At 46.7% G+C, this 15,618-nt stretch overlaps 1 protein-coding gene across 5 annotated transcripts in view; it reads left to right on the top strand.

Annotated features, from left to right (window-relative positions):
* The window catches only part of USP48 (ubiquitin specific peptidase 48), a 31,148-nt gene that overhangs the window by 4,445 nt on the left and 11,085 nt on the right, over positions 1-15,618 (top strand). For all 5 annotated transcript variants that reach the window (XR_010723686.1, XM_066202791.1, XM_066202790.1 and 2 more), the window contains exons 6-15: positions 554-662; positions 1,871-2,004; positions 2,182-2,264; positions 2,771-2,950; positions 5,491-5,616; positions 8,383-8,532; positions 10,860-11,060; positions 12,331-12,445; positions 12,580-12,710; positions 14,021-14,092. Coding sequence is in view for 4 of the 5 variants with exons in the window: in XM_066202791.1 (XP_066058888.1) it covers positions 554-662; positions 1,871-2,004; positions 2,182-2,264; positions 2,771-2,950; positions 5,491-5,616; positions 8,383-8,532; positions 10,860-11,060; positions 12,331-12,445; positions 12,580-12,710; positions 14,021-14,092 (1,301 nt within the window). In the remaining variant the exon portion in view is untranslated. The remainder of the gene's footprint in view (positions 1-553; positions 663-1,870; positions 2,005-2,181; positions 2,265-2,770; positions 2,951-5,490; positions 5,617-8,382; positions 8,533-10,859; positions 11,061-12,330; positions 12,446-12,579; positions 12,711-14,020; positions 14,093-15,618) is intronic.

Below are 15,618 nucleotides of genomic sequence, written 5' to 3'. Positions count from 1 at the left end.
AGTAATAATTTTGGGAAGACCCTTTCTGTAAATATTTAAATTTTTAGAAGGATTTGGGAGAGGAAGATCGCTCCTAGCAACCAGAGCAGGCAGTTAAGCTGCAGCAGAAACGCTTTCTGAGAAATATTTACCTTTTTGTTTCCTGTTCCTTTGTGTGCAGTGTTGCTGTGACAGTTCTCCAGCAGCCTTTACTCCTTTAATAAGAATTTACCAACTAAATCTGCAAGTGAGTTAATGGTGTGGCAGGTCCTGCAGCCAGAAAACAGCATCCTGGGTGTTGTGTTTTCATTCCTGTGTTCTCAGAGCTGTGAATTTCACCTTAAAAACCATAGAAAACAGTGCATGCAAGCTGTGACAGGTCCTGGTAGGTGCTGTTAAGCTGTTTAAACCTTCTGCTGGAGTTTTTATGGTGTGGAGGTGTAAATCTCCTTAGCCCTGACTTCACTTTTTCTCCTGGTTTTATTCAAGGAATATTTTACTAAAGGCTTGGGAGCCCCAACACGTGAGCCCTGACCTGTCCTCAGATGTATTTTTGTCTTCTTTCCCATCCCAGCTGTAACCAGTGTGGCAGAGAATCTAAACTGGTGTCTAAATTTTACGAGCTGGAGTTAAACATCCAAGGACATAAGCAGCTGACAGACTGTATAACAGAATTCCTTAAGGTATGAGCTTGTTGGGGTTGGAGGCCTGCTATTTTTAGCAAGGAATTTCAATTTCTTCCTCCAATTCACAGCCTTTGAGGTCGGTGTCAGAGTGAAGCCACTGACTTGGCTCAGGCAGATGCATCCAAGTGAAAATGTTTTTTTCTGCAGACCCAAAATTCAGGATTGAGGCATGGAGCAGGGGATGGCTCCATGATATCACATGCTCCTGTTACGGCTTTAAAAAGCACTTGAAAGTTGCATTTTTAGTTAAAATACTTTGCCAGGAAAGTTAGGGAAAAGTCTCTGCCTGCTTTGTCATGGATAGCACTGGGAGAACGGCTGCTTTCCGTGTTTTCTGTGTCAGTGCTCATCTGCATAGCAACAGGAGACATTCCCTGCTGAAAAATGTGCTCTCAAAAGTGCCTGGGAGTGCCAGGAATAGCTGCAGGAACAGCTGCAAGTGTTCTCAATTCAGCTTGAAAATTTGCCTGGATCTGAAGTTCAGCTCTGGCACACTAAGGTGTGGATTCCACTCAAACTATTTAGGACAGAACTAACCTGAACCCCTTCCCTGAGCTCCTTGCTTGCTGGTGCACTCAGCAAACGAGTTGCTCTGCCTGGAAGGTCTGCTGTGAAAAAAAAAAAAAAAAAAAGAAAAAAACCAAAACTTTTGGGTGTACAGATTAAATTCCTGAATTGGTGAACTTGACATTTGTCTGCCCCTCCTTCACACAAAACAACCCTTGACATTTTTTAGGGGGGTTGTAATTTTCCTCTGGCCTAGTCCTGCCCTTGGATCTTCTTAGGCAGTGAGTGACTCCTGCAGGGTGATTTTGGGTGGCTGAGCAGAGGGTTGTAGTTTCCAGGTTAAAATGTGGCTTTACATTAACTGGGTCCATGTGAACTCGTAAAAGGGTGATTTAATTATTTTCTTTGGTATAAACCAACTCGGTCAAGCGAGCAAGAGTAAGAGACCTGAAAACTTGGAATGTGGCTTGATTCAGTCTAAAATTTGCCTTAAAGTGAGAGCAGTCTGCTTTGGCCATGCTGTAAAGTGCAGTCATTAGTGTGTCTTTAACTCAGAAAAAATTGGTAAGCAGCTGAGGAGAGACTTAAATAGTCAAAATAACTTTGGTGCTTCTCATTCTCCAGCTGTTGAGTAGCTCAATTGACTTTTCAGTGCTGACATATTCTCAAGAGCTTTCCCTCTGCCTCTCTGCATTCAGGAGGAAAAATTAGAAGGGGACAATCGTTACTTTTGTGAGACTTGTCAGAGCAAGCAAAACGCCACGAGGAAGATTCGGCTGCTCAGCCTGCCTTGCACCCTCAACCTGCAGCTCATGCGCTTTGTGTTTGACAGGTGAGTGGCAACATCCTGGAAGCTATAGGGGAAGTCACCTACCCTGCTTTTCCTGCTTTATTTTGAAGGGTTTCAGGGTGTCTGAGCCTCTTGGGGGATGCTCAGGGAGGCTCAGGGGAGTTCTGGGATGTGAGCTGTCGTTACTGTGCCTTGAGCCATAGCTTTCCCTCTGCACAGACAAACTGGCCACAAGAAGAAGCTGAATACCTACATTGGCTTCTCAGAGCTGCTGGACATGGAGCCTTTCATGGAGCAAAAAAGTGAGTTTGGGGCAGTTTTTCTTAACTTTACCCATTGCCTCTCGGCAGATTTCCTCTATAGTTCTGTGTAGGAGTAAATTCCTCCCTGTGAGGGTGGGGAGGCCCTGGCACAGGGTGCCCAGAGAAACTGTGGCTGCCCCATCCCTGGGAGTGTTCAAGGCCAGGTTGGACAGGGCTTGGAGCACCATGGGATAGTGGAAAATGTCCCTGCCCATGGCAGAGAGGTGGAGCAAGATGGGTGGAGCAATCCCTTCCAACCCAAACCATTCTGGGATTCTATGATTCCTCTGAATCCTCCTTTTGATTGAAAATTCTGTCAAGAGCTGTTTGAAGCCTGTATTTCATACAACATCCTTGTTATTAAGCCACAACCCTCTTAGCAATGTTGTGAAGAGCTGTGAGTTCAAGTGCAGGCTTTGCTGCCTGGTGAAAACACAAAGTTCTAGGACAGGAAGGACGAATGCTGTTGGCTGCAGAGCTTTGTGTAAGTGTTGCCTGCCTTGCAGATGGTGTGTATGTGTACGAGCTGAGCGCTGTGCTCATACACCGTGGAGTAAGTGCCTACTCTGGGCACTACATTGCCCATGTGAAGGACCCACAGACGGGCGAGTGGTACAAGTTCAACGACGAGGACATCGAGAAGATGGAGGGGAAGAAACTGCAGCTGGGGATTGAGGAAGATCTAGGTAAAACCCTTCAGTTGTGAGTGCCCTTTTAAAATAACTCTTTCTATCAAAACCTTGGGTGTCCCCAGATGCAGCCTCCTGCTCCCTCCCAGAACGCTCCTACACGGGCTGTCACAGCTCAGAGGAACGTGGGAAACAGCAATCCTGGTGATTGCAGCCAGATTTGCTTCGTTTCAGCCCCGTGTGAGTGTTTACACCTTGTGATCAGCTGCTCTTGTATTTTTCTGGCTGCCACATGGCAGATAAGACGCTGATAACATGGGCAGCAGGTTCCTATCAGGGAGCAACAGGCAGTGTCACTTTCTTGGAACAGATAAGGAGAATGCTTTCAGTTTCCTTAACACATTATGGTTCTATTTCCACTGAGGTGTTTTACTTGGAGGCAGTAAAAAAGATTTTGATCCAAATAACAACTTGGAATCTAAAACTGCCTTTTTACTCTGAGCTTTTTCCTTGGTAAAACCTTTTTGGTTTTACTGGCTCATGTGCTGCCCAGATCACCGTGTTCCTGGACTGGATTTCTTGGAGATTTCTTGGAAAGCTTGGGCTGAGGCTGGACCTGTGGATTTCTCACTCTGCAGTCAATAAATAAGAGCAGCTAATTTGGAGTTGAAATGGTTTTGTAGTGGCTTGGTGTTCTGTAGTGCAGGTGCTCACAGCAGGGAAAACCAGGGAAATTATTAAGAAATCCACTTGCAGTGCAAGCTCTCCATTCCCAGGAATTCTTACCCACCAGGATGCTTTGCTGTAGTTGGAATTTACGGAATGTTGCTTTTCTTTAAGGCATCTTTAGAGAAAAAATACCTGCAGATTTAAGTGCTCCCTTTGTTTGATGTAATGGGGCATCAGTCTTCTCCCATTTCCTTGCTCTCACCTGCACAGTGCTTCTTGAGGTGCTGGAATGTGCCCAGAGATGAGCAGTGGAGCTGGGGAAGGGCCTGGAGCACAAGGAAAAGAGTCTGGAGAACTTCTGAGGAGCAGTTGAAGGAGCTGGGAAAGGGGCTCAGCCTGGAGAAAAGGAGGCTCAGGAGGACTTTCTGGCTCTGCACAACTCCCTGACAGGAGGGGACAGCCAGGGGGGTCGGGCTCTGCTCCCAGGGAAAAGGGACAGGAGGAGAGGGAACGGCCTCAGGCTGGACCAAGGGAGATTTAGGTTGAATATTGGGAAAAATCCTTCACAGAAGGTGTAGATGGGCATTGGAAGAGGCTGTGCAGGGCACCAGCACCATCCCTGGAGGTGTTCAGAAAGTGTGTGAATGTGGCACTTGGGGACATGGGTTAGTGGTGGTCCTGGCAGTGCTGGACTAATGGTTGGACTTGATCGTCTTGGAGGGCTTTTCCAACCTTAGTGATTCCATGATCCTGCCTGTGCCAGCAGCTCTGTCCCATTCTGCTTTGCTCCGCTCGCTGCTGGTCCAGGCTGGAGTTGGCTGGACATCTAGTGGTGCACTGGGAAACTGAGCCCTGAAAGGCACCATGAGCAGTTCAGCCTTTGTTTTTACCCTCCCCACTCACCCAGTGCAACAAAATGAGATGCAAATAAACTGCTGTGACTTCAATTTTATGAAGGTTTATGCTTAACTGCAAGTAGATGTTCTTATTTCTCGTATTTCAATTCAAGGCTGTTTGGAGAATAGAAATAAAGTGTGTTTTAGGAGCCTCTTTAAGCTGGGAGCTCAGTATTTGTATCACGTTTTGAAGTTCCGGGCAAAACTGAGGCATTAATTTGTAACATATAACAGCAGGAGAAGGTCAGTAACATAAACTGAAGGTCTGTGGGGGGAAGAGTCTTGGCCATGCAAATGGGAACAATTTAGAAAGTTCTTGGATAAAATGCAAATAGAGTCTGGGAAGTCCCCTGGGTGATGTGGGGGGAAAGGCACGTGAATTTTTTCAGAATTTGGGAAAAAGAAACTTAGTGATTCACTGGTCCATTTAGAGTTTGACTTACAGAATGTTGTTCTTCTAATGTTTTTCTTTTTTTGGAAGGGTTTGATTTTTGAAGCTGAAGCTGTAGATAAGTGTTTTCCTTGCATGAGAATTCCTCTGGAAACAGCAGCTCTTGCAACACAACTTTACATCCCCCAGCAGCTGCTAAAAACAGCCCTTTCCATTGCTCTTGGCTTCCTAAAAGCTTTGCTGTGGTTTTTTTTATATCCACAATCACCTGTAAATACGATTTTCTTCCCTAAGGATCTGACTTTTCTTTGGAGTCAGGAGAGCAGAACAAGAGGCAAAAGGGAGAAAGGATGTTTTTCCAAGAGTGGCTTTTGGCTCAGAGAAGTTCCACTGGGGAGAGAAGAAAGGCTCTTGAGAAGGGAGGTTCAGAACAGGCTCCTAAATTTAGTCCCTTTGATTTACCCAGAAAGGCTGGAGAGATTTGGGGCTTTCTTTGGGATACAGTTTTGAGTCGTGCCAAGCCCAGTGCTTGGCACAGAGGCCTGGCACAGGAAAGCTGGCTGTGTGGCAAACTCATCCATTAATGGAGGATCAGGGAAGGAGCTCGTGTGTTGCTGAGGTTTTGCCTTTTGTTCCCACAGCGGAGCCATCAAAATCCCAGACCCGTAAGCCCAAGTGTGGGAAGGGCACGCACTGCTCCCGCAACGCCTACATGCTGGTGTACAGGCTGCAGGCCCGCGAGAAGTCCCTCACAGTCCAAGTGCCAGGTGAGTCCCCTGGGAATCCGGCTCGTCCTGCAGTGCTCCAGGTGGGCCAGGACGTGGAATTTTGCTTGAAGTCCCATTTAGGGCTAGGAAGTTGCTGGAGCCTCTCTGCTCTGGTTCCAGGCTGGGAGAGCTGGAGAAGGCCCCAGGGAGGTCTTAGAGCCCCTTCCAGTGCCTAAAGGGGCTCCAGGAGAGCTGGAGGGGGAACTGGGACAAGAGATGGAGTGACAGGACAAGGGGGAATGGCTTCCCACTGTCAGAGGGCAGGGTCAGATGGGATATTGGGAAGGAATTCCTGGCTGTGAGGGGTGTGAGGCATTAGGATGATATTCATATTTTTTTAATAATTCACAGCCACAGCTTGTGAATTATTTAAAAAATATGAATAGCGCCCTAATGCCGATATCCAACTATGACAGACAAAGGACTCTCCAACAGTTTAGAGTTAGAAAGTGAATGTTTAATGACGACGCCGGGCAGCGTGCGGGATAGCTCCCGAACACACGTGCGCTCACAGAAGATCACAGGGTCTTTTTATGTCCGGGAGTATCGAATACCCGAAACACAAATGTATATTCATGACTTTAGTACATCCCATTCCCCGCTTCGTATGATGATTAGCCAAAAGCTATTAAGCATGCATGGTTTGTTCTTTGAAATGGGTCGGTGGTCTTTTTTATGGGGCAGGGTCTCAAAATGATGAAGTAAGTGAGTCTTCTTCGCTTTGACTTTTTAACCTTTTAGTGTTGCGTGACAACTGAATCCTGTTTTCCCAGGAGTATTTGATTTATGAATTCATTGTGCTTCTTGAAGCCTATTGATTAGTCAGAATACACAAACATAAGTTGACAGGCCTCATGATATATCAGTTCCTTAAATCCGGCTTGTACTTATCAAAAGGGAAGTCTATCTGTCTTACTTCAGCAATATCTAGTTAAAGTCTTTAATTCTACAAAATTAATGTTTCAGCTGCCTCATCCTTAGAAGTGTCCAAGGCCAGGTTGGATGGGGCTTGAAGTAAATGGGGATAGTGGAAGCTGTCCCTGGGTGAAACAAAATGATCTTCAAGGTCCACTCCTGACCCACTCAGGATTCCATGATTTTTGACTGTTTACCCTGAGCCCCAAAGGTGCTGTGTGGCACCTTGGTGTCTTGATCAGTGAAACCCCTGGGTTTTCCCAGCACTTCTGCTAATCCCTCCCATGTGCCCACTCAGACATTGCTTTCTTACCCAACTGGTCAAGCTGGGAAGGGGTCAGGGGGAGATTGTCCCACTGGGATTCAGCACTGCAATCCTGCTTGGATTCCAAAGGTGCAGGAGAGCAGCGTGGTTAAATGTCATCAACAATGCATGAGGAGGTGAATAATCCTGACAGATGTCAGGTTGCCTCTGCGACTGCTTCAGCTTTGCCATATCAGGAATAAATGACATGAAAATAAAGAGGCTTCAAGTCCCAAATGGGAATTTGGGTCGAGTGCCTTCGTGTTGTGCTTTAGAATTAAGGGGGTGCCAGAATTCCCTATGGGCTTTGCCTGTGTGTTTAATGTTTCCTGTTTGGCTGCTCCTTGATTAGAAATACTAATCATGCCCCTGGTGCTGAGGTGTGTTCCCCCTTCACTCATTTTCTGTGGAGGGGCGACAGCAGAGGTGGCAGGTCCCCTTGGATCTCTGCAGAGGGGGAAAATCATACACCTTATTCCCCCCTAATAACACCCAAAACCTTTCCCAACCCCCCCCCCCCCCCCGTTTAAAACACACTCTCCAAGACATAAAACTTCAGGAATTAGCACTAATTCCTGCTTGGATCTGTATTTTCAGCCTGTTTCCTGAGCTTTCTTGCTCTCCCTTTCCTCCTACCCCTCTGCCCAAAACAATAACTCAACAAAAACCTCCCCACCCAGCTCCAAATTCCTGCACAGCCCCGCGGTTGCCTTTGTTTCCCGTGGAATCCTGCCAGGGAACAGGGAGTGAAGGGCAGCAGTCAAGCTCTGCGGTTGTCGGGAGGTTTCATGGAACTGTAAATTTGAGGCATTTTGCTTTGATGCTGTTAAAAGTGGCTTTTCCGGGACAGTGGAGAGACGTAACTTGGCTGTGATCTCAAGGAGGTCAGGCTGGTTATTTTTTAATATTGGATATTCTCCCAAAGTGGATATTTTGGTCAAGAATTAACCTTCTTGCAGATATTTTAGCTCTTCAGAATAATACTAAATAGGAAAAGGCCTCAGATAAGCAGAGCTTCCCCCCACTCCCACCAGCCCTGTGAGGGAAGTGGTTTATCATCTTTTTTCCCTGCTGAGGTTTGGTTTGTTTGGGGTTTTTCCATCAGTGGCAGCAAAAATCCCTATTTCTCTCACCTTTCTGTTGATCTGCCCTGACTAATCTCCCATCTCCTGAGGGCTCTTTGCCCTTGGGTTTGCAATGTGCTGGATCACAGGTCATGACAGGCTCTGGGTGTATCCAGAGGGTGAAAAGCTTTTGTTTCCCCCTCCTTCCGGGAATGATGAGGCAGGACAGAGGAGCTGCACTTAACGTTTCAACAAACCTCAAGTAAATTATTTTCTTGGGTGCAAAACTTTGCATTTTATCCTCTGCAACCATCAGTATCAGAGGGAGCAACAGTCCACGTGCTTGGCTTGGGGAAAGACCTCACCCAGCAAGGCTGCAGAAGGGAATTTTGAGGTTTGTTGTCCCCAGATAACCCATGGTAATTAACATAGCTGGCATTTTCCCTTCAGTTCCTGGTTTGTTTTTTTTTTTTCCTTTTCTAGCTTTTCTGCAGGAGCTGGTAGAGCGGGATAACTGCAAGTTTGAGGAGTGGTGCAATGAAATGGCCGAGATGCGCAAACAGAGCGTGGCCAGAGGCAAGATCAAACACGAGGAGGTGAAGGAGCTCTACCAAAGGTTACCCGCCGAAGCTGGTCTGTAAGACATTGTGGAGTATTGCTGTAGTAGAGCTGTTAAGCTTAGGAATGATTTGTGACTAACTCCCAATTCCTGTGGCCTTGCTGGAAGGCATTTCTGCAGCCCTCTGGAAGGGGAGAACTTCATGCGTGCTTACATTTGTTTCCCTTGCTTCTTTTCCTGCCTTAACCTATTTTTCTCCTTTCTTTGCTCATTCTCATGGCCTCTGGCGTCGCTAATTCCCTCCTGCTCCTTCCCCATCCATCAGCCTCATGCTTTGTGACTCTTTTCTTCTGCCTGGTGAGCAGCTCAGCTCGTTAGGAGCATTGAGGCAGAATATCTGCCTGCTCCCAAATTGCCAGCTCACGGCAGGTTTGGGAGCTGGTGAGCCCGATTCATCAGCAGGTAACGGGCTAAGAGAATGCCTGACCTCCAGCAGAAAATTACTGGATCCATCCCTGCCAGTGCTTCACTGCTCCATGTCTCAGTTTTGTAGGGAGACTGGGGTTAAGCTTTTCCTCTTTCTCCTTGTGTCTTGTTGCCTCGTCACGTAGAGTTTAATTTCCCACCTTGTTTTTCTCGCCCATCTCCCACAAAACTTGCTCTGTCCATCCAGCCCAGGGAATTTGTCTTCACTATGTACCTCTCCTAAAAACTGCAGGATAATTATAATTGAAGACTTAAAAGTGGGTTTAATTATGTGGCCTGTAAGAGAATTCACTGTTCAGCTTTTATTTTTGGATGCTCAGAGTCCACCATGAGATTGGAGTAGCCCAACAGCAAACTCCTATTCCTGTAATCATCTGCCTCTCCAGTTTGGAAATGCAGGTGCTTAACTCTGGAGCAGGAAGGTGTCACAGCTCCTCACGAGCCTGAGCAGCTCTCAGATGTCAGATGTGAGATCAGAGTTGTGCTGGAGGGATGAACCTGCCCTGAGTCACCCGTGAAAAGGAGCAGCAACAGAGTTCCACTGTGGTTTTCCTCAGCAGGAACAGAAGAGTTTGCTCTTGGCAGTTCTGATGTGACAGAGGAATAAATCTCAAAAAATACGATTTTTACAAGTGCAGGTGAACCTCTTCTGCCTCGATTTAGTGATGACAGGACCTAAAACTCTGCCCTGAGGCACCCTCTGCCTGCTGCTGGCACATCATGAGCGCAGCACTTCCAGCACAGCTGGAGGCAGCGTCATTCCAGCACTGCTCTGGGTCTTGTCTTTCTGAAGCTTGGGGCTCTCTCTGCAGCTGTGCAGATACGTTTTCTGCCAGCTTTGTGGAGCCTGCCCCAGAAAACCCTCTTTTCTGGGGGAGGCAGTTTCATCCCAAACTAGCAAACCGGTTCTGACAGCGATGCAATTCTCTGGAGGTCACGGCTGCGGAGGGCATTGCGTAAGATGAAAACACCATGGATTGAAGCTGTGGAGGAAAAGAGGCTTCATAGAGCTCCAGTGCAAGCTGGAGACACAGTGTTTTCCTGTCTTCTGTATTTTCCTCTTGCTTCTCTGTTGCTCCTTCCTAGGAAACATGAAGGATTTGTGCTCAGTTATAAATGTCACCAGTGGGTGCATTTCCCCACGCTTTCAGAGCTGCCCTCGTGGCAGCACAGAATGGGTTTGAATTCTTCCTAATTTCCTCCTAATTTCCCAGTCATCCCACAGAGGAGTTGTGTAGTGATACTGTGCCTCAGTATTGAAATACAGGGGTTTCACCCCAACCTGCTCATACAAGCACTGACCTGCTCCTGAAACTTGGCTTTGTACTTCTCTTTCAGCAAACAAGGGCAAGCCTGGTGCTCTGCTTCAGCAAAAATCTAAGAAGTTTCGATTTGCACTGTAAATTTTTACCTAAAATTGTAAGAGACACTGAAAATTTGGGTGCTGAAAGGATGGGGAAGCACTGACTTCGTCTCTGCTGTTGTTGCCTTTAATTTTCAAATTACTCCAGTGAACTCTGTTGTAGAAAAAGCCTGTAACACATGATCATGATTGAAATATTATATCAGTCCCTTGATGGATGATAGGAAAACTTTCCCCTTTCCTCGACTGCTCTCCAGTAAACCCCAAAAGGTTTGAAACCACTCCCGTTCCTCCTTGGAGCTGTTGCATATTGATTGCTGAATCCAAAATGATCTTCACATCTTAATCTTACATAGCTCCTGTCTTCCAAATCTGTAATACTGAAATCAGAACGGTGTGGGAGAAGCTGGATCAGACCTTTGAAAACTTGTGCCACAGAGATTTAATCAACAGTGATTGCCTGTTAATTTTTAAGAGTAATTATAAAATACCACCTGGTGTTGGAGCTGACACGTATGGTCTTGTTTCTCTTTGCGGTTTCTTCCCTCACAGGTTCCCCCTACGACTTCATCTCTCTGGAATGGCTGCAGAAGTGGCTGGATGAGTCCACTCCTCCCAAGCCTATTGATAACACAGCCTGCCTGTGCTCCCATGGCAAACTCCATCCTGATAAAATATCCCTGATGAAGAGGATATCGGAATATGTGGCTGACTTCTTCTACCGGCGATACGGAGGAGGGCCCCGGCTCAACGGTAACATCCTCTCCAAGTCACTTTGTGCGATGTGGTTTGGAGCCTTGCTCTGGTCCCATCCCTGTTTTGAGCCATCCTTTATCATCATAACTTTATTTCAGTGCATGGCTTTAGTGCTGCCTTATTTCCAGGGGATTTTTTTAATACCACTTGATTCTGTTACCATTTCTCAAACCCATTTAGGGTGATTGCAGGGTCTGCTTTGGCCCTGGGCTCTGCTCAGGGAAGGGCTGTACCTGATGAATTGCTGTGGAGGAATGGGGCACTTGGCTTAAGGAACATAGTACCTGGAAGGTTTGAAGGTGATTCTAGAAAATAAAACTTGCATATGCAACACTCCAAACTCTTGACAATTATTTTCTGTGCCTGCAGCACCCACAGCTCCTGTGTGGGCTGGGTCTCCTGGAGTATTCAGGCAAAAAATATCCCTTCCTGTCTGTCACCTCATCCAAGGAAGCACTTACCTGTTAGCTTGCTGCTGTTGAAGCATCTACTACACATTCTGCTTTTCAGGGTCAGCGCAACCCCTCCAGGCTTTGGACATCCCTGTCATCAAGCCCCAGTTTTTGTTCCTTTTAGGAAGTTGCTCGTTAACTCCCACTGAGACCGAATTAGCGCAGCTCCTACTGGGAGCTTGTAGGGAAGAAACTGCTTTTGACGCAGGCAGCCTTTGTAGGGAAAAACAGGGCAAGGTTTATTAGTCAAGTGGAAGATTGCCTGAAGGGTTTGTGGATTGAGCATGGCTGGCAGGGAAGGAGGGATGGGTGAAAGGATGGATGGACACGCTGCTTCCCTTCTCCTCTTGCTCCGGGATGAAAATCTAACTACACGCCCAGCTGGAGGATTTCTCCTCCCTTGGTCCAGTGCAGCCTTGCAGGAGGGTAGTTTTTCGGGGTTGAACTGGCTACGTGCCACAATACAGGTGTTTGTTCCCCTGGCATTTCCTGCCTCCTGTGGCCGGGTGCTAGGCTGCCCTGGCTCCCTGTGACTTCATGCTGTGGATACCAGGAGCTGTGAGAGCAGACCTGTGAGGCAGTGGAACAAATCACACCTCATTTGAAGTGTTTTATGCTTCTTTAAGCTTCAAAGTGGCCTGATGTGGCTGTAACCCCCAGGATTTTCTCATTTACACGTGAAATCACCCATCCTGAGGCAGGATAGTTGGTACACACCTGTCTGGGGGCCTTCAAACCAGCAGGAAACTACCTGTGCAATAAATTATGCAATAAATAGTGTAAAAAAACTGTGTTTCTTTCCCCCCCCTCCCCAGTCAAAGCACTTTGCAAGGACTGTGTGGTGGAAAGGTGTCGAATCCTGCGGCTGAAGAACCAGCTGAATGAGGACTACAAAACAGTGACCAACCTGCTGAAGATGACAGTCAAGGGGTATGGAAGTCCCAAATGCTGTCAAAGATGCTTTTTAGAAGTGTTTAAACAGCTTTTTCTTAAAGATTTCCCTGTTTGGGCTCTGAAGAAGTGAGCTGTGATTTTGGGGTACCAATGCTGTTGTCTCCCTGCAGGAACGATGGGTTTTGGGTTGGAAAAGCATCCTTGAGAAGCTGGCGTCAGCTGGCTCTGGAGCAATTAAATGAGCAAGATGAAGATGCAGAGCACAGTAATGGAAAAATGAATGGAAATGCACAAAACAAAGGTATTTACTCTTGATTTCCTCCTAATTTCTACTGCTGTAGAGAGCCATCAGCTCTGCCTGATCCCTCCCAACAAAAGACACGTCAGGGGTTTCTGTAGCTGTTTTGTTCCCCTTGTATGAGTAGGGAGGAAAGGATAATAAATCGAATAAAAAAGACCTTCATTTAAGGAGCTTTTTCTTTGCTGAGCTTGAAAACTGCGGGATGATCTTCACGCTGGAGAGGGAGATGAGGTGATAAGTGGTTTTACAAAGCTGTGTGAAATTACCACCCGAGACACATGATCTTTTCATCCACTTTTCTCTGAATGAGGGAGCACAGGGGAGGAAGAAAAGTGAAAATTACCTTGGGGAAGGGATGATGGTGATGTTTATTGTGAAGGTTGAGGGATAAAGCAGCACAGCTGATGCAGCAGCACTGGGAAAACACTGCCTAGGAACAAAAATCATGAATTGCACTCCATTCTGTGCTCATATCATGAGAATAGATGGAGGTTTTATTTGCCTTCTGCTCTTTAAATGTTTGAAAATCATACTTTGTTGAGCTTCTTTGAATTGGATAACAAGCTTGTTAGAATGAAAGTGGGAATGATGGCTCAAGGCATTGATCTTGGGCTCGAAGAATGCACCTCAGGCCCCCTGATAAGGAGGAGCACTCATGGAGAAGAGGGTGTTTCTGAGTTACCACTCATCGTTCCTCGGGAGTGACTTCGATTCACAACAGGTTGCAACTCCCAGTAGTGCATTTGAATTACTCACAAGCCAAGTTGCTCGTTAGGCAGCTCGTTAAAGGCTCTTGCTGACACGTCATTGTCTTTATGATGCTCCATTCAGTGGCCAACGCTTGACTTAACTAATTTAGAGATTGATGTAGGGCTTGTCAGCCCCCTGGCAGGCTCCCCCTCGGTTTTTCAGGCAGCATCTGGTTTAGATCAGGAATTTTGCCAAGAATTCTGCTCCTTTTGCTTTTACCTAGGCTTGTGTTTAGGTTAAACTCGGAGATGTCTGGGAGCAGGGAACCCCTGCGGTGTTCCAGCCCTAACAAATGCATCCTTTGTAATCTCACAAAGGCCTGGCTTGTGCTCCATGCACTTCAAAGCCCTCCTACGTGGCCTGGAGGCTGTAATTCTGCCTGCCCAGAGGCCAAGACATCGGAGAATAACAAATTTCCTTCCAAATTTTCCCTTGGGTGAGGGGGTTTGCTGTAATTTGAAAGGCGACTGTCCTCCTTTCCCTGTGAGATTTTTTTCCTTGGGAGAGGAAGTCTGTGCAAATCTCTTGGGTTTGTTGATTTTATTTTTTTTTTTAATTAGATGAATCAAATGAAGAGAAGAGGGAGGAGGAAGAGGAGTTAAATTTTAATGAAGACATCGTTTGCCCACATGGTGAGTCTCTCCGGGGGATGGAGCTGAGTATTTCCCTTGTTGCCCACTGCTGCACACATCAGCCTTGTAGCCTTTGCCCCAGCTGTGGTCATCTTGAGGAGTCACTGCTGAAGTGTTCTTTATTCTCATTTTCCTGGTGTCTCTTGCACTCAAAAGTTTTCCTTGCAGGCAGAGTCTGTAGGGACTCAGCCAAGCCGAGCTGTCAGATGCTGAGCTTCCCTTTCTTGCATGGGCAGCACCAAAGCTCTGCAGCCATTTGGGAGCTGTAAAAGCAGTAAGAGAGGAAGAGGTGGTGTAAATCAGTTCAGGTTGGAGCTGAGAATATCTGTTAAATATCCTGGTTTACATTCCAACAGGAGCACTCACCCAGCACCTGGGCCAGGACCAATCCTGGATATCGATTTCCCAACCTGCTGTGCTTTGGTGTCTGTTTACTTAACGTTTTGACCTGTATCAGTTGTTTTGCAAGTGATGCCTCATTAGCTGCATCCTTGGCTACCCTGCTGTTTTAATCTCACTTTATAAAGCTTGTGTTCCCTGCCATAAAACTCACTTTTACTTAAGCTCCTGTTTGTAGGCATCAGTTTGTGGGGAGGCTCCATCTTGTCTCAAACAGAAGGAAAAATGGCATAAATTAGCCACACACCTCCTGTCATCAGAGCTACTCAGGAACCTGGAGTAAGGCTTGAGAAATCTCATTTTCAAGCAGTGTTTAAGGACTTTGTCACGATTTTAGCTGTTACTCAGTGCCTTGAACGCTGCATTTCCCATTGCCTCAAGGCTGCTGCTGTTCAATAAAAGCATGGAGCATGGGGATGGAACATTTATGGAGGCAGACACGATAAAAAATAGGCCAGTAGGCCTTTGGAAAATGTATGGTATTAAATTGCTGGTTGATCTGTGACTTGGGGTCATAGCAGAATAAATAATACTAAATAAGGAGGCTGCTGGCAAGGTAGGTTTTGTTTTTGTGTGTTAACCTCTGATTACTCATGGAAAACAAGCTTTCTACCTTGAAAAACTCCCTCTGGAGTGGATCAGCAAATCTGTAGTCTTGTTCCTACGGCCTTAATTTTGTGGTGGAGGAGGTTCCTGCCTCCATGGTAGGCTCTGGAAAAGGCCATCTGGGAGGGCTGGCTGGCCTCCAGGAATGCCTCCCGGGCGTTCCCTTCACAGCTCCCTTTGCATTTGCTCCCTGCTGTAATTCCTCGCTCTCCAGTAGCTGCCTGATCCCAGTGAATTTTTTCCAGATACCAAGTTAAGCCTTCTTTGATGTCCATGCCCAAAACATGTCCCTGGATGGTGGGAGTTAGAAGCAGAGTCAGCTGTGGTTGGGTCCATCTTCCAAATGGCAAAAAACTTGTGCAAAACACCCAGAGCTCATTTTTCCACACCATATTAATTTGTTTTCATTAATCATATGGTGTCAAGACACTTACTTGTACAAGCTCCTTTTTTCCCCCATCCTCACTGGCTCTGGGCAGCTTCCTGGGCCAGCCTCCAGAGCCACTTGGACCTGTTGGATG

Source organism: Chamaea fasciata, unplaced genomic scaffold (assembly GCF_029207755.1).
Source record: "Chamaea fasciata isolate MVZ Bird 193981 ecotype frontalis unplaced genomic scaffold, bChaFas1.0.hap1 SCAF_23, whole genome shotgun sequence".
NCBI classification, from domain to species: domain Eukaryota; kingdom Metazoa; phylum Chordata; class Aves; order Passeriformes; family Sylviidae; genus Chamaea; species Chamaea fasciata.
The sequence above is the reverse complement of the archived record's forward strand: the minus strand, read 5'-3'. Positions and strand labels throughout refer to the sequence as shown.